Source organism: Platalea leucorodia (assembly GCF_965183815.1).
Source record: "Platalea leucorodia genome assembly, chromosome: 15".
Classification (NCBI taxonomy): Eukaryota; Metazoa; Chordata; class Aves; order Pelecaniformes; family Threskiornithidae; genus Platalea; species Platalea leucorodia.
This window is the reverse complement of record NC_138837.1, coordinates 6,848,904-6,875,587: the sequence shown is the minus strand read 5'-3', so window position 1 is coordinate 6,875,587 and position 26,684 is coordinate 6,848,904. Positions and strand designations below refer to the sequence as shown.

At 45.2% G+C, this 26,684-nt stretch overlaps 1 protein-coding gene across 8 annotated transcripts; it reads left to right on the top strand.

The window, feature by feature from the left end:
* Positions 1-380: 380 nt before the first annotated feature.
* On the top strand, positions 381-25,909 carry LRRC8A (leucine rich repeat containing 8 VRAC subunit A). 8 transcript variants are annotated; one of them, XR_014229831.1, is made up of 6 exons: positions 381-576; positions 1,070-1,206; positions 2,107-2,232; positions 12,394-14,557; positions 17,460-22,241; positions 22,433-25,908. XR_014229831.1 is itself a non-coding variant. In XM_082327453.1 (6 exons), exons 5-6 carry the CDS (start codon positions 12,401-12,403, stop codon positions 17,733-17,735), a joined length of 2,433 nt encoding a protein of 810 aa, XP_082183579.1. In that variant the 5' UTR covers positions 381-576; positions 1,070-1,206; positions 2,107-2,232; positions 7,851-8,026; positions 12,394-12,400; the 3' UTR covers positions 17,736-25,909. The 8 variants fall into 8 exon arrangements, 7 of the variants coding, with proteins under 7 accessions (XP_082183579.1, XP_082183578.1, XP_082183575.1 ...); XM_082327453.1 differs by adding an exon at positions 7,851-8,026 and having other exon boundaries at positions 17,460-25,909; XM_082327452.1 differs by having other exon boundaries at positions 381-484; positions 17,460-25,908.
* The last annotated feature ends 775 nt before the right edge of the window (positions 25,910-26,684 follow it).

Genomic DNA, 26,684 nt, shown 5'->3' with positions numbered 1-26,684 from the left:
AGGCTGAGTTGCTGCATGTAGAATTACATTAATTAAATAATGACATAGGGCTTGATCATGGTCGGGTCATAAACCTTAACAGAGAGGTAATTTTTTGTTTTTGATAAAAAGACTCAATTCTGGACTCCAAAGTCCTGCTGCCCTGACGGAGCAGGCGAAGGCACTCAGCTCCCCACCTTCCCCTCCGCCTGCCCAACGCTGAGGCTGGAATTGCGGCGGCCCCTTTAAGACGCTCACCATTTTGCGCGCTGCCCTGCACCAAGATGGCGCCCTCGCCCTCACTTTCCCCTCCCCGCCTCACCCTCCCCTCATTATCCCCCCCTCCCCCCGACACCATAAATGCCGCCCACCGGTCGACCGCGCCCTGCACAAAGATGGCGGCGTGCCCTTCTCGTCATGCCCGCTCCCAAGATGGCGGCGCCCTCCCTCGCTCCTCGCTAGCGGCGGCGGGACGGGCTGATGGCCGCCATGCTGGGCGAGTGAGGTCAGTTCCGGGGTGGGCCCGCCGCGGTGCGGCTGGGGGCGAACAAAAGGAGCCGGAGCCGGCGTGAGGGAGGGCGGGGGCCGAGCGGCCAGGTGGGTGCCGGCGGCGGGGTGCTGCGGCCCGGCTGCGGGGACGCGTCCCCCGGGTGGGGTGGCCGCGAGGGGAACGGGAGCGGACCCCGCGGTAGGCAGGGCGGGGGGCGGCTGAGGGGGCGCAGCCCTGAGGGGAGGGCAGCGGCCAGGTGGGGCCTGAGCGCCGGGCTGCTCCCCTCGCACCGCCCGGGCGGGCGGGGAGGATTTGCTGACTAATTCGGCAGTAATTCGTCTCCTCCGTGTCCCCGCCGTGTCCCCGCCGTCCCTGCCCTGCCAGGCGGCGGGGCAGCCCGCGGCTGGCGGGGAGCCGGGGGCAGCCGGGTCCCCCCCACGTCTGTGGGGCGAGGCAGGGCCGTCCCCTCCGGGGACCGTGCATCTCGGGCAAGGGGGAGAACTCCGGGTTCGTTACCTGGCGGCGGTGCTGGGGACGGAAGCTGGCTGGTTTATTTTTTATTTATATCTTATAGAAGATGTCTTTTCTGTTTCTGGAAAGCTGAGGTGGTGTGGCAGGCGCTGGGCAGATGGGACTGGTGCGCAGCCGGCGTGTGCGGGAGCGCGGAGCCGGTCCCGAGGTGTCCTGGCGTGGGGCTGGTGCTGAGGCCCTCGCCTGAGAGCAGGCGGGGGGAGAAGGTCAGAGAGCCCTCTCCTTTAAACCTTTCCTTTCCAGCAGTCTGTCACAGCTAAAATACAATAGCTTTGATTACAAGGGGGTCGCTTCAAAACCTGTCAGCCCTAATGGGAACTTTAAGATCAGGAGGAATGTGTTATTGAACACCTTCACCAGTATGGGTGTTTTGTTTTTTTTTCCTAGTGATACCTCTTCCTTTTCATTTTTCCCTGTTGTTGACAAAATGCTTTCTGAAGTTCTGCAGTTGTCTTCTACATAGCTAGGAGGCTGGACGCTTGAGAGATCTCAAAGCCTAGGTCTGCTCCCTTGTCTGTTTTCCCATGCCCTATGCTGACATGCAGGAAGCAGGGGGAAAAAAAAGCTGTTGTAGTTCTTGTTGATGGTGCTAAACTGCTGCCCCTTTGAAAAGGTTCATGTTGGTAGACATGTGTTGAGAGGACAGATGCTTGAATCCAGAAGGGAAAGGATCAACATTTTCAGATATTCCTGATTGTAACATTTTCAACAACTTCAAAATTTTCAGACTAGAAAGTAGTAAAGCCATCTAATTCTTTTTCCCAGCTAAAAATTTTGTTCTTTCTTCTAGAAGGTTAATCTGTCTCTGCCAGTTTAGGCTTAGCATTAATATTCAGCAGCCCCTTTGGCTGGGTCTGCAACACTTGCTTTTTGGTAACTTCTGTTGGAATAACAGATGTTGGAGATTCCTTCCTCCTAATAGTTTTACTTAGCTCTTAGAGCTCTTACCATCTTTCTAGGTATTGGGGTGTCTCTTCCTTGTTCCCAGTGACCCTCTGAGTTCTTCCTTGCTTCTTAGATATCCTTTAGTAAGCTTTTACATAACATGGTCCCTCTGTGAACTTGATCCCCCCCCTTCTCTGCTGATAATCTCTGTTTCATTTCAGGGAAGCTGTTCCCATGGCGTGTGGGGAATGCAACGCTTCAGCACCTGCTCAGGAAACAGCACGCAGGAACATCATCCACTTCCAGCACAGAGAACTGAAGTGCAGATAGCAGAACCCAGCTGCAGGGTAAGGGCTACAGGCCAGCTCTTGAGTGGTAAAATAAAGCCAAAAAAATGACCAGGATACCACTTAAACATAGTTGCAAAGCACAGGGCAGTGATGAGATGACTGATAAGGAGCAAGGAAGAAAGGTGGTTGATCAGAGGGTGATGTGGGGAGAGTGGTGGTATGCTAATTAAATTCTGTGAGCCCTTAGTCAGCTTGAAGATGAAAAAAGAGTGAAGGAACTGAGCATTGTCCAAATTAAAATATAACTGTTATGTTTATTCACCCATACATCTGACTCTGGGCCGCATAAACACTAACTTCTCATTGCACTAAACAGTAAATATTTGAAGGCTGTCCAGTAAGTGGTTTGGTGACTGCTGTCTAAAAGGAATGCAGCTGAGAAGTAGCGAGAACTGTTCGCTTTAGTAGGTGCTTTTCCTTTTCCTGCAGGGTGATGTTTGTGTTGCTGTATAGCCATCTCCTAGGCAATTTTTCCACAGTGAACTCGGGAGCGCACTGGCTGGTCACCCACGTGGGTGTCAGTTGGGCAATGACAGAAACTAGTTGCAAGAAACTCCCTGCTTCCTTGGTTCTTTGCTAGGATAGTGATGAAAGGTATTGCAAAATTCTGTGCTTATCTTTAAGATGAGAAACGCTGTCCAGGTTGGCCGTGTTCTGAGCAGCGACATGCGCAGTATGCTGCTTCCAGAATACGAGTCTCCCTAAGACTTGTCTGATGTTCTGATTAGTGTTCTGGCAGTTCACTGATTTGTTTTTTGTCCTGATCCTCTCATGGTATTCGGAAACCTTAACTCTATTCATGTAGGTCAAAGACAATGTGCATAAATATTTCCTTAAAGTGTGCCAGAAGCCATGTGTTAAAAGCTAATGTTTCCATGTTTGAAATGTGGAGTGCCTGAAGCCTTCCAGTAATGACTTACTCAATGCCTAGGGTTGATTACATTCGAGTAAATGCTGCAGGCATTCAGAAAGATGGTCTGTGGTTTGGGGTTCTGATACTATTTTATTTTTTTTTAAATAAGCAGTGGAGGTCAAATGTGTAAGTTATTGTTATTGCTGTGTGATTGGAGCAGGCTTATTTAGAGGCCTTCATGTAATTCTTCCACATTCTAAAGGAGGATTTTGTTCAGTAGAGTTGTTACAGAGGAAGTGAAACTCGCTTCTGGTGTTAGATTGAGCCTAACTGGTGTCTAGGAAGACAGAGGCGCAATATCAGGTGAGTGCTGGTAGAGCACGGAGGGGTTTAGGAGTTTTGTGTGGGGCTCCTTAATATGAGGGGGGGATGCACAGATATTGTTTTGGTAATGATTAAAAATTAATGTATTCAGCTGCAGTGTGGTGAGCCTCCTTTGTGCATTTTTTCAAGTGTTTTCAAAAATAGCCTCAGTTTAGGATATACACATTAATAGTGAATAGGCGTTTAACAGTCTACATGCTTTGAAGAGCATATCTTGAATGTTTCCAAGCAGTTTTTTCCTTCAACTGTTGATGAGGTGCATGTATCTTGTATTGCAACTTGAAGTCCAGTCCATATAGCTGGATTATACATGCCCCTCCTGCTGCTGTGAAATTACATTTGAAACTAAAAGCTATTCAGTCATGATGTCCCTGCTGAAATAATAGTGTGTTCTCCTTGTGTACTAAGCATTGTTAACATTTGCTATAAAATTACGTTGGCAATTCACTAAAGCTCCTCTTTTGTGACAAATTTGCAAGCTGCTTCTCTAGCTACAGCCTACCTTTGTGCACAGTAAAGCTGCGTACTGGGCGAGTTAACAGGCTCTCCTTTAGAGTCTTGGTTTTGTCAGATCTTGGTGATCAAAGGTTGGATGGCCTGTCCCTTATTAATCCACTAATGCAGTCAGAAAATGTTCTGAGCTGGAAGTCATAGTCGCTGTTTTGGAGCTCATGGTCCTGAAGGCAAGGCTTATAGGGTATGGTGAATAGGTGAATACGTACTTATTCCTCTTTCTTCAGACTGAGGCTAAATATTATTGTGCTGATAGCTGATGTCTTATTTATCTTGCTTTGCTCTCATCTGCATCTTCTTTCATCTTAACTGGCTCATTTCTTTGAGCTTGAAAACAGCTGTGGCAACACCCATGGACTTGTGCATGTTGTCACAGTCTATCAACAATCAATTAAGATTATCCTTGCTTAAAAGTTTTTACTCACTTTGAATCTAGAGTCTTGATTTCTTAATCTGTTGTTAGATATGCCAAAGCTCTGCTCTGTCCACCGTTTCTGTCTTTAGCTGAAAACAGTCGGTTCCCTTTTCTTGTATGACTCTTCTCAATGCTGGAATTAAATGCTGAATAGCCTTCTCCTGCAGCTGATGAGGTGCTTGAAGCTGTTCTGGTTGTTACAAGTTAATGCTGTTGCTGTCAGTTTGTCTTAAGTAGATACTAACAGAATTAATTCAATCACTTGCATTAGTCAGTACAAGGGAGTGTTTCATAGTGTCCTGTTGGAATAAGGCAGTTGTAGTTTTCTGAGACAAGCTCCAGTGCCCTGTCCTTGAAGCATCTTTTTTTTATGGCAAAGAGAAAATTAATTTTGGATAGGAAGCCTGTGACCATGTACATTCATAATTTATAAGCTGACACAGACGTTTTTCTCTTGTTTGCATCACTGTTGCAAGTCATCCGATAGCACTTACATTTACATAGCTGTATGACACTGACATACAGTCCCTGCTCCAAGTGTCAGTGATGCTGATAACTTCAGACTGTGTTCAATTCTGTGCAGCTGGGGTGAAATGCTGTCAGAAGTCAGAAAATGTGGCAAGCCAAGCCAGGTCTCTGGCATGGATTGTTCTGATAGTGCGGATGTTCTTCCTTGTACTTGTTCGGACAGGCTTGCTTGTGTGATGGTAAACAGGAGCTGTTGCACTGGACTGTTAAGAAAAGAATGTCAGTCTTGTATCTGACAGAAAAAGTCAACTAAGGGATAGCCCTAAAGATGATAAAGCGCTATCCATAGTGTAGGTGGATTATTCTTTTTCACGAGCTTCAGTAAAGGTGGTGTGACCCAGTTGGTTCACTTCATCCTGCTGTATCTTGTGGCTTGGGTGGGGCTGAGTGTTGCATACAGCTGCTGGATGGTTGTGTGAAAACCAACTTACTTTGCTCTCAGTGTTGAGTTCACTGGCTGTTCCACTAACTGAAGAGTGTAAGTTCTGGCAGCTGCTGTTCCACTACTCTATCCGCTAGCCTAACTGATAAAGGACCCTTTAAACTTCACATGTTCACTTCTCTATCTCAGAAGACATTTTGTCCCACAGGAGGGATTAATTTTTTTCAATGCAGAAAGGGCCTGGTGTAGGGATAACAGTTGATTGGTCAGGGCTTTGGCATCTGGCTTCTCTGCTGTTTATTTCTGAACAGCAAAGGACAAAATCACTTGAGTTGTTCCATCTCATGTCTTGGACTTTTCCAGTTGATCACGTGTCTGTCCTTGTGCTTGGAAGGTTTTCTGAGGGGTGCCTGAAAGCAGCTCTGTTCCAGCCTCCTTTTTTTTCTTTTAATTCTGGACCTAATAAACACGGGGGAGGAGACACATAAATTCCCAGTCCCATCTCTGACCAGCAAAGCTCTTGCATTTCCTGGTTTTTGAACAAAGAGCTCTGTGTCATGCCCTTCTTTGGGATTTCAGGTGGCAGCCTGCTGGGGAGGGAAGCTTTGCTCTGTTGAAAACTCATTGTAACATGTTGTAGCTTGTCAATGATCAGGGCTATAGTCTTAACAGCATCAAGATTTTTCTTTCCCTTATCTACCTCTGATGCTGTCGGCACATGAACAACTCCCTCTTTCTCTGGGCTTCTGAGAGGTAAGAAATTCTGTCAGCCGTGCTCGACTTCTGCTTTGCTGTCCACAATCTTACAAGGAAATCCACTGAGAATTAAGAATATGTATAGCAGAAACTAAAGAGTTGCAAGATCCAACATACAATGCATCCATGTCTACTTATCTAAAACTGTTTTATGAGAATGCCTCACTTGGGAGCTGCGTGCCACTAAAGGTGAGGAGGACTTCCCTGATTTCAGGGAGGTCCTGGAAATAAGGGGTGGAAACTTAAATTTTTGTGCATGTCATGAGATCTCATGTGTAGTCCTATTTTGCCAGTAGCTCCATTAGTATCAGAATAGGCAACAGAAAGGAGGAGGAAAGAGGAGGCTGGCTAAAGTATTCAGCAAATGATGAGTCAAGCTGACAAACTAGCCAGTGAAACAGAACAGTGATGTTGTTTCTGTTCACTTTGTCCCTAGCTGGATATGCTGGCCAGCAGTTGCAGGCAGGAATTTCAAGCGCTGCTCAGCCAGGTGTCTGTCACAATAAGTCAATCTTCACTTGATTAGGTTGGATGGTTTTGGATAGAGGAATTGTCCAAATTGGAGGATGTTTGCTCCTGCAGCAGTTGCTCTGTTAATACCTTGAACTTGTTAAATATCACAGAGGTCCTGGGGTTTGTGGAAAGCATTCATGCTCTCAGCTCTGTCAGCCTTTATCTGGTAAGGTACATGTTGCTTTATGATGTCTCTGTCAGCCAGATACGTTTAATCTTGTTTCTGACTGGTTTTACTGTTTAGGCGTGGTGTGCTGAGGATGTCCATGTTCTTCTAACATGAGTGATTATCTTTCTCCTCCAGGTGTGCCTAGTAAAACATAGGATTAGTACTTGTGATGCTTATGGATGGCTGAAGTCTGGGTAGGTTTGGCAGGCTGGTTATGTAAGTCTGAAACTGCTGTTTCTTCTGTTGTATCAGCCTGTTCAGCATTAATGGTGAGGCTGTGCTGCACACAGCAGGTAGGTGCCCAGCAGGCTGAGGCAGGGATGATCATCTGGCAAAAGGAGTCCATTGTGGGATGCAAACTGGGATCCAGGTGAATCTGCAGGCGCTGAAGAGGTAGGTAGTATCTAAACGTGCAAAGATTTCAGGAGTGTATTTATTTAGGCTGGATTGATCCTGCTGTATGATAATGAGGCTTCAGCATAGAGATGTTTTGCAGTACGATCTCAGATGTTGCTGCTATAAATTGTCCTGGGGTTGTTCTATATTGGATATGAATTGTGCTCAAAGTATTGTGCTGCTTTGGTGTAGCTGAAACCCTCAAAGGTAGTGTCATTTCTTGGGGGACAGGGGTGAGGGACTGCTCAGGGACTGTGTGGTAGCTAGGAAAGCACTGTGGAATGCAAAAGCTGAAACACCTCTGAGACAGACACTTGTAAGGTCCCGTCCCCCCCCCAAGTGTGTAATACCTAAATCCTGCCTATTTAATTATACCCTTGGAAAACTTCCTTATGCTTCTGATAAGTTGACAGGGGTTTAGGCAGAGATGTTCCGATCTATCAGCTTATGCAAGTTTAGTGAAATCAATTTGCCTTTAACTTTGAATAAAGCACTCTTTCACAATCTCAGTATTGATGCCTTCCATGCGGCAGAGTTAACTATACTGTAAGCAAATCACCTGTTTCTGAGCTCCGACTGGAAAGTTCTGCGACTTGAAGGAGCTTGGATCCTTCTTCACCAAGACCGCTCTGACACAGGACTTCCTTTCGTTATGACCGTTCCTGCCTATGAACTCCTTCACTCAGTTCATGTGTTTTGTGCTCAGCCTTCAGTGAGGCTACATGACAGAACTGACCTACCAAATGAAGCTTCTTCACAGTAAGCACTTCCCTGCTGACAACGCATGCTGGAGTTCAACTTCTGAAAAGAGCAGAAGCTTGAAATTTCTGCGGTCTGCCTGCTGCTCCTGTGGAGCTTGGTCTGGTCTTGGTCACAAGGGAGGTAACTTCATTTTTGGCCAGCTGTCTTCATGCAAGGATTGTTCCTAGTCTTATGCCAGAATAATATCCTCCATGTAAATCTTTCTGTTCTGCTGCCCGTGTACTTGTTGGGAGAGTCTGTGTTCCAGCTGCCTGCTTGGTTTCTATATAGCGGTTGGAATCACAGTCCCTATAGGAAGAATCCTGCCACGCAGGGGAGCGTCAGGTGACAGAGATGGCCCCTTAGAAATCTGACTTCTCAGAGTTAATCTGCTGTTGTCATCAACCCCAGCAGCAAAACTGCTTGCTCTGATCCAGAAGGGAGACTGTTGCAACAAGAATTGCGTTCTAAAATGATTACAAAATGGAGTCCACAAAATAAAGGTGACATTTGCATCTTGATGCAGAACCGTCTTTCAGAGCTACAAGTAGATTACGTGCATGGGAAATCTGGGTGAGGAGGGATGCAACTTTCCCACCCGCTTTCTCGAGTGTTTGGCGGGCAATTTTCCCTTTTACTGCAGATGCTGGGAGTAAGATTAGATAAGACATGGCAAATTCCAGCTTCTGCAAAGGTGGCCCCTAGTTTTATTGTTCTTCTGGGACTTGAACAGGGTCTCCACTGCTGCCAGGAGGAGTGGGGACTTGCTATGAATGTCCTTTTCTTCCTCCAGTGACCCTGTCATTGTTACTGGAAGGCAGGAGATTTCCTGCTCCACCCTACCAGGGTTTAATTGCTGACATTGAGCCGTAATAGACCTTCTTGGGACACTCAGATGACTTTTTTCAGTTGTCTTGTAGGTGCACAATGTAAAGGGAGATTTCCTACCCCATGTAGCTGGTAAGTAGAATTAGGGAGCCTGCTGTGCTGATTTCTTGTTGGTTTCCTTCCTCTCTTGAGATACAAATCAAAGTGAGCACGAGGTTAATTTCTTGTGAGGAAAAATCAGGCATTTCCTGGATTGGGCAAAAGTGGCAACCCAGCACTACAACTCAAGTCTGCGAATGCCTTAGCCATGAGACCCCAATTCCTGAAGAGATCTTCCCTATTTCATAAGCCTACTAAGGGTAACTGTGAAGGGCCTGACAATTCCTGCAAAAGTTTCCCTACCAAGAGTGATAAAGCACTGGAGGGAGGAGGAAGGATCTTTGGGGAGAAGTGGTGTGGGTTTTTTTCCTTGGTGTGGGGTAGGAGGGGTAAGGAGTTGTTTAAACAGGGAGCAGTTCTTTTATGAACAATATCAGTGCTTTCACTGCATGTTCCTGAAAAGAAAAGAGGAACAGGATCTTACACAGCATTTATGGAGAGCAATGAATGGTATGGCAGCACTTGTGTTACCTCTTAGGTGTAGTTTAGAAGGAGTCACTACAAAAGCTTTCCATCACATCTGCCAAGAGTGTTTAAGATGGATGTGTACTTGCTGGGAGACTGCCATTAGACTCTCGTGGAGCCTTAGGGTGGTGTGTAGGGAGACTTCTGGCTCTCAAAGCCCCCCCTGGGTTACGAGTCTGGTAGAACTGAAGCTGTGCTCACCTGCAAGCGTAGCTGGATTTCAGAAGCTAAGCCATGTCAAAGTTAACTCTTCCAGCAGATGACTGCAGTAGCTTTTGATGTTCCCCTTTTGCAAAGCTTTCCAGGCTTTCTCTTTTTTGGACTGTAGAAGTGCAGGACTCTGCTCCCTCGGTCTGATTATGGTGGGAGGGATGCAGAGGGTGATGGGGAGGGCATGTGTGTTCTTGTCTTACTTGTTTCTCCTTGTGGCCCGGCAGTATGTCAGTGGTCTTGCCCTGGCTCTCAAACCTTTCAGTAGCTGAACTTCCTGGTTTTTCTATGAACTGTCTTGCTTTCCTAGCCTGGTATAGTAGGGGTCCTAACAAAACCCCAAACAAACAAACAAACAAAACCCAAAAACAAACAAACAAAAAAAAATCAGTATATATCCTGGTGGGTAAGGGGGCTGGGATAGTATAAGGCTTCTGTCAGTAGTGATTAAAGGCTTCTGTCAGAGCTATAGAGTCTCCTGCAGAAAATACAGGCATGAGATGGATTTTGACTTTGAATTTTCTTGTCTGTGTAGACAAACTGAGGAGACGTACATCACCAGGAACTGGGATTCAAGGAGCTGTTTAACTGCTGGCTTCATTTGAGGTGTTCTGAAGTGCAGGGGGCGTAAAGAAAACTTCTGTACCCTGTTTTATCCTGGAATTAGTATTTCTGTAGTATGCACAGACAGCTCTTCTCAAATGTATCTTGCCAATGGACTCTCTTCTCCCTGAGGTGGATGTATTCAGAGAAGGAAGCTGAGGCATGGCTGAAATGCCTTGCCTAGGGCTTTGCAGCAAGCTAGCAACAGGACTGGGGGGGGGGGCCCTGAATACCTTGTCACTCCTCTTATTCTAGCTGCTCAGGTGCTGTTCAGAAGATGTTCAGTTTTGCCTGTCCTTCCCCGTCCCTGTGAATGTATAATCCTCTTGCCTTAATCTGCTCATTGCAGTCCATTCTGCAGAGGCCTGCCAGCCACTTCGCTGGTGCCCTGCAGCCTAACAGGACAGTAGTTTCTTCTGACAGTGCTGTATATGGCTATGTTCATCCCTTGTTTCTGCATCCTGTGCCAGGATTGCATGAGTTTACTGGTTAATAAATTAATAGATTGGCTGGTCTGCCTTGTTTTACTGATCTTTTAAGACAAGTATTGCCATTTTGTCTCTCAAAATTCCCCACTCCAAAAACAAACAGAAAAATTGCATGTAGAGTTACCTCAGTCTGCCTTTTGTGATGGACTAACGTAGTATTGGAACTGGATGGGCAGAAGGGCAAACACTTCTTCAGGGATGGCTGTCATCTTTCAGTCTACCACCTCTAGTTGCTTGCAGCTTTCCCAAGTAGCACTAAGTCAAAGCTGGCATTTTACCATTTATTGTTGTAAGCAGCAAACCAGGGAGTAGAGTTCTGTCTTTAGTGTCTCTAGGGAATGTGGTGCTTTTTGAGTTCATATTAGGAAGGGCTTCCTTTGCAGTTCTGTGCTGGAAGTTGATTTTAAATGCAAACTTGAATTCTATCAAAGCAGGCGGTGTGGGCAGCCCACTTGTCAAAGGGAGCTTTCTCCCAGCCAGTGGTATGTAGAGACCTGCTATCGACCCCGCAGCCCCCCAGCACTTGTTGGGACCGTCTGTACAAATGAAATCTTATGGGTTGGGGAAACATGATTGAATTTTTGCCCTTCCTCCTTTACAATTGAATTCATGGGAGTTTCAAAATGACTGAAAGATTGGCATTTGTCCTACTCCTAAACTTTGCTAGCAAGTATGATGTGATATTACTGCTTTTTCACAGCCATTAGAACAAGCTACAATGACTTCATGTTCTTTGCTTGTGTTGCCTGTCAGATAGGGGAATTTTGTGAGCTCATGGCTATGGATCAGTCAGGCTTCCGGGCTTTCTATGGCTTCTTGAAAAATGTGCTTGAAGTTTCATCTGGAAGTCTGAAGGACAGAACAAGCTCTGCCATAAGGCCTCTGCTTCCCAGAACCTTTTGATTTCCTTTGTGACACTTAAATCCCAGCTGAGATGAACTCTAGGTGGGAGTGGTTGGTTGGGGAAGTGAATTATTCTAAATACGTCTCCCCCTTCCTCTGCTTCTGAAGTAAATAAGGCAAAAAGCAGCTGTTACAGGATTTCAATACTGAGTCTATCAGAGGGCAAGTAACTAATCTTTCCTTGGAGAATTAATGCAAAGCGGGGAAGCCAAAACTACTTACATGGAAGGAAAAGTCATGGTATCAGGCACCTTTGTTCTCTTTTCCATTGCTTTATCAATGTGATGTTGAGTTGCATCAATGACATGGTTCTAGGAAATATAACTGTATTGTATGTAAATCCTCCTCCTTGCCGGTGTGAGAACCACACAAATGCAGAATTATTGTTTTCTAGCTCTGTAAAAACAGTAACAAACTCATGACAACTGCTCTGTGCGTGGATTTTGTCACTTCTAACAGTGCTTGCAAACTCCTTCATCCCTGAAATAAAATCCCTAGATAAACCAGTAAACTGCCAAATGCTGGTCTGGCCAAGGTAGTTTGTCTGTCCTGCAAGCTTTCTTTAAGTGTGAATGTCTTGCCCCGCAGACTGCTAATGATAAGTAGCAGTTCTAATGGTTTGTGACAATTCATCTGTCAGGGAAGATGGCAACAAACTGACTTCACAGCCTCAGCTGTAGCAAATTATTCACAGGAAGCCTCATTGATTTGTCTCCAAGTGACTTGAAATTGGGCCTCAGCTAATTCCAGTCTTGCTGTGCCAGCGCTTAAAACATGAATTTCCTGATGCCCTCTTGAAAAGCAGAACAAAACAGTTTAAGCTGGTAATGCCTGCTTCTGGTTTCCTTTCAGGTGAATCATGATTCCAGTCACTGAATTGCGCTACTTTGCTGACACTCAGCCAGCATACCGCATCCTGAAGCCATGGTGGGACGTCTTCACGGACTACATTTCCATAGTGATGCTGATGATTGCAGTGTTTGGAGGGACGCTTCAGGTCACCCAAGACAAAATGATTTGTTTGCCCTGTAAATGGGTTACCAAAGACTCCTGCAATGACTCAGTCAGAGGTTGGACTGCCGCAACCCCAGAGCGTACCTACTATAATTCTAGTCTTGTTCCCTCTACTGATACAGGACCTACGGGGATCCGGTATGATTTGGACCGGCACCAGTATAACTATGTGGATGCGGTGTGTTATGAGAACCGTCTTCACTGGTTTGCCAAATATTTTCCTTATCTGGTGCTGCTACATACTCTCATCTTCCTGGCTTGTAGCAACTTCTGGTTCAAGTTCCCAAGGACCAGCTCCAAGCTGGAGCATTTTGTGTCTATTTTGCTTAAGTGTTTTGACTCTCCATGGACAACAAGGGCATTGTCTGAAACAGTGGTGGAAGAGAGCGATACCAAGCCAGCATTTGGGAAAATGAATGGCTCCATGGACAAGAAATCCTCCACAGTCAGTGAGGATGTGGAAGCCACTGTTCCCATGCTGCAGAGAACAAAGTCTCGGATTGAGCAAGGGATTGTGGACCGGTCTGAGACCGGTGTCTTGGACAAAAAGGAAGGTGAACAGGCCAAAGCACTCTTTGAAAAAGTGAAAAAGTTCCGCACGCATGTGGAAGAGGGAGATATAGTTTATCGCCTGTACATGAGACAGACCATCATCAAAGTGATCAAGTTCATTCTGATCATCTGCTATACTGTTTACTATGTCAACAACATAACGTTTGATGTTGACTGTAAAGTGGACATTGAGAGCCTGACTGGCTACAGGATGTACCGCTGTGCTCATCCGTTGGCCACTCTCTTCAAAATCTTGGCGTCTTTCTACATCAGTTTGGTGATATTCTATGGCCTGATCTGCATGTACACACTCTGGTGGATGCTGAGGCGATCACTCAAGAAATACTCCTTTGAGTCCATCCGGGAGGAGAGCAGTTACAGCGACATTCCTGATGTGAAAAATGACTTTGCTTTTATGCTCCACCTGATTGATCAGTATGACCCACTGTACTCCAAGCGCTTTGCTGTCTTTCTCTCGGAGGTGAGTGAGAACAAACTGCGGCAGCTGAACCTCAACAACGAGTGGACTTTGGAGAAGCTGCGCCAGAGGATCACCAAGAACTCCCAGGATAAGCTGGAACTGCATCTTTTCATGTTGAGTGGCATTCCTGACACGGTCTTTGACCTCATCGAGCTGGAGGTCTTGAAATTGGAGCTTATCCCCGATGTCACTATTCCCCCCAGCATTGCTCAGCTCACCAGCCTTAAGGAACTGTGGCTCTACCACACAGCTGCCAAAATTGAGGCTCCAGCCCTTGCCTTCTTAAGGGAGAATTTGAAATCTCTCCACATCAAGTTCACAGACATCAAGGAGATTCCCCTTTGGATTTATAGCCTGAAGACACTAGAGGAGCTTCATCTGACAGGGAATTTGAGTGCTGAAAACAACCGGTACATTGTGATAGATGGATTGAGAGAGCTGAAGAGGCTGAAGGTGTTAAGGTTGAAGAGTAACCTCACCAAGCTGCCACAGGTGGTGACAGATGTTGGTGTGCATCTTCAGAAGCTTTCCATCAACAATGAGGGCACCAAGCTCATCGTTCTCAACAGCCTTAAGAAAATGGTCAACTTGACAGAGCTTGAGCTGATCCGTTGTGACTTGGAACGCATTCCTCACTCTATCTTTAGCCTCCACAATCTGCAGGAGATAGACCTGAAGGACAATAACCTAAAGACCATTGAGGAAATCATCAGCTTCCAGCACTTACATCGTCTCACTTGCCTTAAATTGTGGTACAACCACATTGCCTACATCCCCATGCAAATAGGCAACCTAACCAATTTAGAACGCCTTTACCTGAATCGTAACAAGATAGAAAAGATCCCTACCCAGCTCTTCTATTGCCGAAAACTTCGGTACTTGGATCTCAGCCACAACAACCTGACTTCCATACCGCCAGACGTTGGACTTCTTCAAAACCTGCAGAACCTAGCTGTGACAGCCAACAGGGTAAGTGAGCAAGGAAGGAGCTGAGTGTTTCTGTGCTCTTATCTGTGTGATTAAACATGCTATAATGGTTTGTGAAATACTCCTGGTACTGCCATTGTATTTAAATTCTCAAGTTTTTGTTTCTCTCTGAGGGGTTTAAGGCAAATAACTCCAGGGGCAAGCCTTTCTTGGAACAGCCCTTGTTCTGTAGCCTTTCCTCTCTTAACAGTGAAGCTGCTACTAAGTGGCAATTGGAGGCTGTTTAGAAATCCTGCCTGTCACTTGTTTCTCTGCAGTTGGAAGCTTGTAGTCTCTAGCTTGACATTAATTTTGGGCTTAACATGGGGATCTGAGAAACTATAGTCTTAATCTAGAACCAGGCACTTAAGCCTATGTACTTCAGCCACGTACATACGCTGTGGCAGCAGCCATCTAGGGCGTGTATGTGTGTGGCTTACAGCTTTGCTTGGAGTATTTTGCATTTCCAGGGAATACTCCATAGTTTGGTCTTGTAAGCATGTGCTTTTTGTGAGAAGCTGGATAGGGACAGACTTAGGAAAAATGGTTCTTAAGCTCTCACTTTTAAAATGCATCGTCTCGTTCCACAAAGGGGACTTTGGAGAGAGCAAAGCAACCTTCTGCAGTGTCCTTACTCAGGGCAGAGTGAACTAAACCAGGTTTATCGGTTGGCAGTCGGTCAGCTGTGAAAGTGTGAACTGTGGCAATTCCTTGACTTTCAGAGAGGAGGAACTATGATGGCACCTGGCTGTGCCTCAGTATGATGGCTGTGGGTTTTCTTGTGTAATCCCAGCTAGGTTAAGTCACTGCCATATGTCAAATCCTCACTGCTATTGGCAAGCTGTGTTCATAACTGAGCGCTGTCGTATTGCCTGTGAGAGGCAGACAGAGCAGCTCTAGTATGGTTTGGCTTTTCACAGGAGAAACACTCAAGTATTTAGTTGCTAATGCAGATCGGTATTACACAAGGTTCCTAAAACTCCAGTCAGCATGTTCAAGTCTGTTGTGCCACTGAAGAGCAACGGCAGACAAGCAGCAGCCGTTCAGCTATCCCAGTTTAATAGCTGCTTGCTCAGTTTTCCCAGTGCTAACAGACTGGATGGCTGTGCATCTCCGCATGGGTGGCTTAAGGTCTGGTGAACATCATGGTATGCACACATCATCTCCTATTAAGTTAAAAGCCAAAATATTTTCTTGGGGCAAGTGGGGCTGATATGGGCAGTTTCTGAGGATGGCATTAAGCAAAGATGAGGGAGTTTTAAAGATTCTTAAGGTACTGTTCAGAACTTGGATAATTCTGTACCATTTGTCCTCTGGCAACCTTCCTAGCACAGCTTCCTGAGGGTTAATCTGCAATGTGTTCTCTGCAGTCTTGGGGTGGAGCTTCTCGAATGAAAAGGAGTTAGAGGCAGCTCCATTTTCTGCAGCACAGTGTGGCACCACCCATTTCTCTCTGAAAAAAAATAAAAAAAACCCCAAAAAACCCCCAAAACGCTAATGCAACAGGAAAGCTGGAGCAGCCTTTGCTCCAGTGTGTTCAGAAGCAAAAGGTGGTGAGGACCCAGTGAAACAGCTAAGCTGTTTGTATCCTCTGCAGGTGCCTGGGCAAGGCCACGGTTGCCCTGGGGCTCTGACAGCCTGGTCACTTGCAGTAAACAGTGACAGCAAGAAACACAAGGACTGGTAGGCTGGCATTTCCCGAGGCCGGGAATTATCTGAAATGGCCTCTCCTAGCTCAGCAGTCTTAGCAAATAGAGGCTTCTGGAGTTGGCTGTATTACAGCACATGGTTTCCTTTCTAAACCAATACTTGTCCCTTAAATAACACTATTATTTTCAAGAGTCTGTGATCATTTGATTGCACGTTGCTGTTTGCAAAACACTCAACAGTAGCAGTAACAATGACTGAATTGAACTGTCTTTAATTGGTCTGGTCTCGTCTTGGCTTTTCCTTGGACTCCATCTCATTCAGAACTGATTACAGTCTAATTTGGCCATGAATGATGTCATGCGTAATTTAAGTTTTAAAAAGGACATGTTGCGTTTAAAGGCAAATGATAGCCTCCAAGATGAGACTTGGAATTAAGGGGAGAATACTGAATTGCTACATTTAGTTCATAGCCCAGTGTTTGTTAAACCTTAGCCATACTGTTTTCCTAGAAATTCTTTGGGAGGACTGGACTGTTAAAAGGCTTTAATAGAAATAAGCCTTATTAAATTAGTGACTCATGGATACATGAAGGTGGTGGTGGGAAAGCTAGCAGCTGGTGGTTTCATTTTTTTGGTTGCATTTTGGCACTGTCAAAAAAACCCTGTGCTTTGGAGCCTAGAAAGTCCTTGCAACATTTCAAAGCCATACAGAAACGATGAAAGAATAGCCCTAGTTCTTCGGGCCTGGAGATTGTACCCATGTAGCCTCTGCTCTTATTACAGCAAAGCTAGGAGTACTGACTAAATCCCGTCTTTCTGGTGTTCAGTATAATACCAATTGTACATTGGCTGCTTAAAGCAAAGGGGCTGTGATCCAGTGATGGTGTAAAGGGTTTGGGATGGAAAGAAGCTGATACTGATGGGAGCGTGTGACAGTATAGGCCAGCTGTGAGCAGCTTTCTGGTCCTCTAATCCTGTCCTTGGTGATGTCTTCTGCTGTAGCCGCCATTATTGGTGATCTCTTGTAGCTAATGCAATAGAGTGTCTGAAAGAAGAATCCATACAATCGTGGTGTAGTGACTTTTACTTTGGGAATGGTCCTTATGGTGGAAAGCAGGAGCTCACTCAAGGGAGAAGTGGATGATTGAAAACAAGTGCTCTGTAAATCTTGAAGCATTGTGTAGGCTTGTTGGTCTCTTATGAGCATGCGTCCTGTTTGCTGGTGACTTTGCCTATGATTGATTTCTTTTTTTCAGATTGAGAGTCTCCCACCAGAGCTGTTCCAGTGCAGGAAGCTGAGAACCTTGCACCTGGGAAACAATGTGCTGCAGTCACTTCCATCCCGGGTTGGAGAGCTGACAAATCTGTCGCAGATAGAGCTACGAGGGAACCGCTTGGAGTGCCTGCCTGTGGAGCTGGGAGAATGTCCTCTGCTGAAACGCAGTGGGCTTGTGGTAGAGGAGGACCTGTTCAACACATTGCCCTTGGAAGTCAAAGAGCGGCTGTGGAGGGCAGACAAAGAGCAAGCTTGAGCCCCTGAAAAAAGGGAAAAGCCTCTGACCAACTAGAAGGAAACAAAAGGCCATTCCAGTCCCCTTTTCCCCAGATCCTCCCCTTTCTCCCCTCCGATCACTACCAGACTAGCCAAGGAGTCCCTGAACAAACACGACTCTGAATGAGGCAGCTTCTTGCCTCAGATGCAGGATGGGGGAAGCTTGGGATCAGGATGAGGATCAAGACAGATTAGTCGGCCTCTGAGCAAGGCCAGTGGGAGTAAGAGATGTTGCTGTTCTGCTGCTGTTTGCACCCAGGAAGTGGGGTGAGGTGGATGGTGCTGGTGAGAAGAAATGACCTTTGAATGGTGGAGAAAATGAAATGTGGGGATTGCTGCGTTGCTCCAAATGGGGCTTATATGTGTCAGGGACTGAGAGTGTCCTGCAAGCAAAGATCAAGAGACTAGGAAACCTCTTGAACCTCCATCTCTTTCTCTGACACCTGGTACTGTTCCCCTCTGACTCAGATTCAGTCAGGGAGGCCCCACAGTGGGGTGGGATAGGATACAGACAGCTGATTTTATCTAGACGCTGGCATTAGGATTTGGGGGTTAAATTTATCTCAGACATCAGCTTGAATGCAGGATTTTTTTTTACCGATTCTTTCCCCTTTGCACTGCATACCTTCTCCTCTGCCCCAGAGAAGGAAACGAACCCCCCCCAAACTCTATCTACCCATTTAAGATTGCACTATTTTAACAGTTTCAAGTCACTTGTGCTGATGAGTAGATCACATAGCATCCTTCTTCAGCTGATGTGCTGGAGGCACTAACTGACATAATTCCAGAGCTTTAGCTTGTTCTGAAATGGATGGTTATAGTGCAAGTGGGAGAAAGATCTGGATAAAAAGCAGTCGGACTGTCTAATCTACTCTCCCAGAAGCATTGAGTTGCTTCAGGATCTGGCTTTTAAAGTTTTTAAAGCTACTTTTAAATTCCTGGTATTTTGTCACATATCAAATATGAACGTACAACTGGCCAGTGAGTCGGGGTGTCTCCTGGGCTTGGTGGTGTTAGTAAAGAGGAACGCTCAGGTTTCCTCTGCACCTCTGCCCCCCCCCCCCCACCTTAAGTTGTTAGGTGCTTTGCCAGTGTCTTTCATGAATGCAGTCTACAGAGCTGCTTGATTGTTCTTTTCTGTTGTCCTCCTCACTTTACCAGCTGTCAGTTCCTGTTACACTTCTTGACCTAAATAAGAGGCAAATGCTGATTGAACTTGGTGCTGGAAAAGAAACCTGTCCTCCTATTTCTTCCCCTTTTCATTCCCTCAGCGTTAAGGAGCAGTAAGAGAATCCTCTGTGGACTGAGCTCCTCTAGATCCCTGGGACAGAGCAGTCTTTATTGAAACAAGTCTGACCTGTTTGGTATTGTTTGACAAAAGAAAAACCCAACCTTCTGTACTGGCAGAGGTAGATAACTTTGTAATAGCTACTGATAATCATGTCCTTAAGGTGGAGTGGTTAAGGTGTGCCTACAATACATCTGAAGTCTGCTCTTTTCCATCAGACGGACAAGGAGGCTCAAGGACCTGCAGGTCCTCATTGTAATACTCTGCATCAGACCAACAGGCTGGCTCCGAGGTGGAGTGTTGCAAGCTGAGGCATGAGAATTTTGGAGGCCTCCCGTGTGTACGAAAGGGGGAAGCTGCAGCCATCTCCAAAGCGGTTCCTGGCAAGGGGCCAGCGAGTGGCTTAGCAAATCATGGTGGCCCCTTGGATGCTGGGGCCATAAGGCACACTGTGGCTGTCTTCATCAGATGTAAGATATGAACTATATACACTAAACGTGCTGAAATCATGAACAATGTTAACTGGGCTCTGGATTTATTGAGATGTTCAGATGCTTAAATAAAGCTACATTAAAATCCAGGAGATCTGTTTATAAAACTGCTTTTAAGAAAGATGTAAATTCTGCCTCCCTTAGTCCATTCATTATGAAAAGTTTAAACAGTCCAGGGAATAATATAATTAAATCTCTTTATCTGGAAGGCAAGGTACTGTAAAAGCTCTGTTTGTTTCTAACAGGGTTAGTGTCGTGAAATTGTGTTAGAGTTGGGGCCACTGCTGAAAGGATGGGAAAGTATTGATGCTGATGCTTCTTGGATTGTACTCGTTCTAGTTGCACAAGCGTTTTGGATCAACAGAGAGAGCAGAAATTGCTAGGTGGGCTTAATGCTTCTGAAGTAAAGCAGGAATGGCTTCAGGCTTAGCTACGGTAATACTGTTTTCCAGTCCGTTCCTCGTGGTGGGTGTGGTGGCTGTATTGTGAAGGAAACTTCCTTACTCTATGCCAAAAGATAGTGCTGGAGAGTAATGGCTACTGAATAGAGGCTTGAACTCTGTTTTGTATTCAAGGCCACTGGGTAACTGGTTTACAACACATGTATTTTAGACTAGGCAGGGCTGAAAGGGCAAAGGACCTCACAGGGTTTTCACCTAGCTTACAGGAGCAGAGAGATTTCTTCTGTATGTCTAGATCATTGTAGACGAGTGCTTTGACCCTTGATTCTAGTTGTGGTCTTAGTTATACAAATTAAACTTTACACAGCTACGTTAGAAGTTTCTATAAGCAGCTCCTGAAAGTATGCTGCAGTGCTTCTAGAAGCTTGCAAGCTTGTGAACTGCCTCGTGTCTCAGTGCTGAGTCCATAGGACAAGTGGACAACAGGCTATTCCGCTGGAAGTCAGAGCCTGTCTCTAACTTCTGGTCAAATAAGAGCCATACTCCTGCTTCTTGCTGAGTAGAGACTGCCCTATGCCTGAGGCTTACAAAGCAATTTTAAGACAGCCCAGTATTGATCATGCATGAAAACACTAGCTTTTTGCTGCTCTTATGATATTCCAAGCTCAGTTTTTTTCAATCATGGCTGCTAGGGCTTGAGAGAGCTTCCTGTGTGGCAAAATTGGGATGAGCAGTCTGATAACTGCTTGTACCAGAAACACAGGTGGCACAAAAATACATCGCCACTCTGGAAGACAGCAATATGTATTATTTACTCCTGATATGTGCTTCTTGGTCTTCCGTCAAATAGATGCTGATTCCAGAGTATCAGTCTCATGGGATGAGATGGAAGAAGCTTTAATACTTCAAGGGTAGGGTCTAAACCATGAGGTCCTGACCGTGTTTACTGCTCAGGACTCCTGCAAAACTCAACCCACAGCAGAGTGAGTCATGCACTTCCCATACTTGTCTGGATTGCTCAGTGTTTGAGGGATGAGCTTATGTCAACAATCCTTCTTCATTTACATGTATTCAATCAGTGTATACTTTTTTCCTTTAAGTTTCTATCAAAATGAAGTTTAAGGGTCTTATTTCTGACATTGATCTGTACGTTCAGAAAGAAAGTTCAACTTAAGCAGACAATCAACAGTCTGGTCAGTGTCTTGTTCTCCTGACAGGCTTCTCAAAGCACTCTAGTAGTAGCAAACCAGATTATTTATTAGCTGCTAAACCGTACAACAACTTGAGTTAAAACCAACCGTTTCCTTAATAGCACTTCCGAGCTGATTGAGTTCTTGGAGCCCCTGTAGATCACAAGCGTGCTCATCCCATGTTAGGACCGAAGGTTAGTAAAATGGAATTCTGCCTTTCCTGCGAAATACCCCGAAAAGTAATAAGTTGCAACTAATTATTTTGAACCAGCTGAAAGGCAAGGAATACCAAACCTGTTAAATGTGTTAAATCTTGACGTATCTCTGAAACTATGCACTGGAATGTTAGCTGAAGTTGTTCTTTGTTTAAGATTGTTTTCTGATTTTATTATTTGGTCCCTAGTTAATTCAGCACCTGGAACTAATTTACTCTGCCAGTCTGAATGGTTACATAGCTGTTACAGGTATCTTTCATGATGTGGTGTTCTTTGGTATTAATTGTCACTTCCTGATAACATCCTACCTCATTTTAATTTTTTTATTACCATTTATACACTCCATTTAGCTCACTTCATTTTAATTAAAGTAAGTTCTTGGTGTTCATTACCATAAATAGTATTAAGTGGCTTTCTGTTGCTGAACCACACTGCGGTCCTCTCTTTTGTTGTTGTTTTTTTCCTCTCTAACATGATTCTGGTAATTTTGAGAACAATAACACATCCTTTGCAGAGGATGAGGTGTAGAGGAAGTAAGTTTCAAATATTATCGATTCACCAGCTGTGACAGTTTCCTTTCCTTACCTTTTTTTCTGCTTTGGAAAGGGACTCGCATGGTTTGAGTTCTTTGGATTTTTCTTTAAGTCCTCCTTCAGGGGAGGGCTAACTTTTTTTTCCTCATTAATAGCTGTGCCTTCTCTAGAGATACATTAACTTCTCCACAGAGGCGCTTGCTCCTCCAAGTGTATTTGTAATAGCCTCTGCCTGAAGCCAGCTCTTCCCCCGGTTTTTTTCTTTCAACCACGGAGAGATTTCTTAACTTTTGGCGTGACTTCTCACTGACAAACAATATTGTCGTACCGTAAACAGTAGCGTCATCTACTCTGAAATTTTACCTAAGGTAAGGCTGTGTGAATGCTAACAAGTAAAACTATTGCTTAAACTTCACTTTGATTCTCCCCGCCCCCGCTCCCCGTTGCATTTTAAAATTCTTTTTTTTCCCCCACTGTTTGGCCATACAGTGGATCCTGTAGTTTTACTAAGCACGTGCCAAAACAGAGTGAATTTTCTATTCTACCTGCATTCTAGCAGTGCATGAAGCAGAACTGGAACTGGCCAAGAGTATTGTTTGACTCGGACCTTCCTCCCTCCATCCCTCCAGCTGCAGCGGTACGTTAATTGTAAACTGCTTTGGCAGTATGAAATCCTCCAGAAATCTCATCTCAGAAATCCCTTTTCAAACGTAGCTGTACCTGAATTGCTGGACCCCGATAACAAAGGTGAACTTTGTGTGAACTCACACAAAGAAAGGCTTAATTTAGGATTTCTGGAATTACCCTTCTTCCCTCTCGGTCTCCTTTAAAGGAAGTTCATGGAACAATGGGGGAAATTTTTCTAGAGGAGACTTAATGAGAAGGGGGCTAATGAGCCTGAGTCATCTTTTACAGCTGACAAATCTGTCCATTTAAGACACTACTCATGGCTTAAACATTGTTCACTCCCATTCCCTAAATGTACGAGCAGGGTTGTGGTTTGGCATCCGAGACCTGCAACTTGATGTAACATTTCAGAATCATGACATTCACTTTGTATGTGGGATTGTTTGGGCAGCTGATCGACAGCACCTCCACCTTAAGCACTGAAGGCTGCTATTGTTTTCTCTGAAAGACTTGTAAGACTGGACACTTTAACAGAATAAAAGTTTTAATTTTTAATTTGCATTTTCCTTTTATGTCTGCTTTGTTTTAAGTTTGCTGTATGCGAAGGCACTTAGCCTTTCGCGATCTCGCTTTTCAGAAGACAAGATGTTAATTCCAACTATTGTGTAGGATTGTTGGGTTTTTTTTTTACTCATCGCGTGAGTCCTTGTGGATTATGACATTCCTTTATGAATAAGCAAAAAGTAGATGTACGAAAGAGGTCCTGCTCAGTGACAAGCCTGGACTGCCTTACCTATTTCACCATCGCTTTAACAAACGGCTGATACCGTTCACGTTGCCGAATCCAAGCCTGTTGGAGCCTTGCCTGCGCGGTCCGATAGAAGCTCAGTTGAGTTTTCAAAATGCATATTGCACTCTCCTTCCCTGGGAAAGGGATCGGGGCTGGAGTCAATGGAGAAAATTCCTGTTGCCATAGAAATAGTGTCTTCAGCCAACTGCTGGTAACAGTTTAAAGTGTGTTTCCTAGCTGTCTGCCTACCCCACGCACCACTTTTTCAGCTGAAAATGCTGGCAGAGAGCATCTTTTATAATTGAGCGCGTTCTTGATGTGTTACAGAGAATCAGCCTGTGACTTTCAAAGACAGTTGGAGTTTCTGTGCAGCTCACTTATTGTATAGAAAGGTATTTCTCCTGTGTTTTGCCTTCCCTTTCTTCCTTTGTCCAGGACTATTTGACCACAGTGACATTGGCCCCGTTCCAGCGACAGAAAATGTGAGCAGGCCGTGAACCAGGCGAAAGGTGGCTGTGATGCTGCTTATTGGCGTTGATGGGTTTTAATGAAACGCTTAGCAGGACTGAGCCAAGAAAGGCGAGGACGAAATGCCCCTTAGCAAGCCTTAGATGACGAGACTGCAGCTCCTTTTGGCAAGGATTTACCAGCTCTTTGAAGAGCTGAGCAAAAGGAAAGAACGAAAGGTACCGTCAAAGAAAACTGGGGCTTGCTGGATTCCTGCAGGACTAATACAGTGGTGGGGAAAGAGCCCAAGGGTCAAGAACCAATCTGTCTTTGTTGGTAAAAGACTTTTAATCCTGGTAATTCCAAATTTTCTATGTAGCTTACTGAAAAGCACAGAGTAAAGATGCAGTAGAGGCAGCTGGAACTGTGTTGGTTTTATTCCAGTACAATCCTCTAGCCCTGCTGCACCATAAGCTTTTTCCCTTGTTGATTTTTGAAGAAAGTAACCATCTCGTTTTAACCTGTTGATGACAGTGAGAATTCTCTTGATGGAAAACTACTGCATTTCTGAGGCTTTTGATAACTTGAAAGAAAGGACTGCCAATACAGGGAAAACAAGTATTCAAGTATTTATGCCATTTTAAATACCAATATACTATTTAATACAATTTAAATACTCATGATGGTTGTCTTTGTTCCTGTGTTCCTTGTTTCTCCTTAAATATTCTGTCACTAGTTGCCAATCACATTGAAGACTTCAGGAGAGGTGATAAGAGATCTAGCTGAAGTTTTTGCTTACCTAATAACCCTGGCAGCTCCAACAGCAGCGATTTTTGGTGAGAGCGCTGAGCTGCTTAAACTGGCTCTGGAGAGCTGGCAAGCTGGCTTGGCTCCAGATGGTTTCAATAGGAACTCTTATTGGGGAGGAAATTAGGATAATTGTGCCAGTCAAAAAGGCATTTGAAACACTTGTGCTTTGTCTGCTGCAGGGTTGTCCACGTTCCAGATGTCGCTCGCTCCTGTACCCTTCACACAGGGCTGGGCTGGGCTTTGGCAGCCTCCAATGGAGTTTGCCAGAAGTGCAGTTTTCTTGCGGAGCTGGCAGGAGAAAAGCTTGTTTAATGGTCCGCAAAAGAGCTCGCGGAGGGGGAGGAAGGGAAGGAAAAAGGGGCCATTTCCCAGTTTTGTCCGAGTACTTTCTACCTTCCTTATTTAAACTTACTGGAAGAGAAGGTATTCACAAAGATGACATCCTTCTCTTTGAGTTTTTTTTGGGCATTATGTGGCGGGGGTGGTTTTCCTCTTGCTGAAAAGGTCTTTCTAAGCCTCAAAATAGGAGCACATCTGGAGTGGCAAAGAACTGGAGGACTCCTCAGGACAGACACTGAGTGCTCCTGTAACCAAGATGGGTTGCCTCTCCTGGTTTCTGCAGTTGCTTATCTTCTGGTGCTTGCTGTGTTGTCTGCTGCGATCTGCTGTTTATGTTGCTCAAAACAATCCACAGGACAGGAAAGCTGTGGTTTGCTGCCACGCGTAGGAGCTAAACCAGCTTCTGACGTCATCACGCGTGCGTAAGGTGGGGAGTGGAGACGATGATGTGCTAAATTGCTGAAAAATAAATGACTGGGAATGAGAAGTACCTGACATCACGAGTGACGGGGGTACCAGAGGGCCTGAGGAGTGGCGGGGCAGTGCGTGCAGAAGGCAGGCTTCCCCGGCACCGCTGCCGCCCGCTGAGCTGGGTCCTCGTGAGAGCGACTTACAGGCAATAGCTACAGCAGGGTTTTTTCCCACTGGTTACACATCTTCCTTAAAAACATTTCAGCTCCGTCCGTTGGTGAGAGTCCTTTATCAGGAAGGAGGAATTCTTATGACTCTTTTTTTGTTTTAGGAGGTTGATTGTTTCCCTTCCACATTCGTGGCCCAGTGATTAAAGTCTCTGGAAAATTTAGCTTTATAAATTACTGAATTCATATCCTCTTGTGTGCAGAGAAAAGCTTGAAAATAAGCTGTAAATGCTCCAAAAGAGAAAACACTGATTTCCCTTTCCATTAAAAACTAAATCCAGCTTTGAACAAGATAGGGAGGGATTCTTACCCAGAGTTGATTGCCTTACAGAATACAGGACTTTATTTTTTTCAAGCAACATCTCTTTAAGATGGATTTTCAGTTGCTAGCAAATATATTTGGAAGTAAACACCTTCCCTTGGGCGTTTTGCACTCCTTCATTTTGTTGATTCCCCCCCCCCAGGTGAGTGATGCATAAAACCTCCCCCATAAGGGTATTTCTTCGTGGAGTGCTGCTGAAAGGATGTTTTCCGTGTTTCCTGTAAGACCCAAATGCTTTTTTTGCTTTCTTTGGAGAGCAAAACCTTCCCCCGGGCTCCCCTGCGGTGGGAAGGATGTGTTGGCGGGGAGCGCTGCCGCCGGGCTGGCGTCTGCTCTTTGCTCTCCCCTGCCTTTCAGATCTGCTTTCTGTGTTTTTTCTCTCTGGTTTGAACTGTGGCTTTGTTTACATTTATTTACACGCACATTTGGAGCTGCAGGAGAGCGAACAGCAGCGAAACAGCAGAAGGTGTACATCGCCAAAGAGCAGCTGCCAATGAAAATAACGGGTTCTCTATGAATTTTGCCGAAGCCTTACTGAAAGCTCTTTAGCTTTAGCACCCTTTAGCCTGCCATCTGTCATCTCCAGGAGTCCCTTGCAGGTGCTGAAGCGCCGGCAGGACTCGCTGATTGAGCAAAAAGAGCTTGTTTCAAAACTTCTAGACCTTTTCATCCCACTTGAATCTTATTTTTCCCTCCCTTATCTTGTTTTACTGTGTGTACCAGCTTAACTGCTCTATTTTTTTAACCTGGGTTATTAATTAAAACAGTGATTCCTCCTTGGAGTTAAGTAGTGAATCAAGTTTGCGATCGCGCTTGAGCAGAACGCTTCTGTGCGCTT

What these genes read in the sequence shown, in the direction of transcription:
- LRRC8A (XM_082327453.1), top strand. Translation starts at nt 12,401, where the DNA reads ATGATTCCAGTCACTGAATTGCGCTACTTTGCTGACACTCAGCCAGCA. An exon ending in TAGCTGTGACAGCCAACAGG is followed by an intron (nt 14,558 to 17,459) that starts GTAAGTGAGCAA and finishes TCTTTTTTTCAG; the next exon opens with ATTGAGAGTCTCCCACCAGA.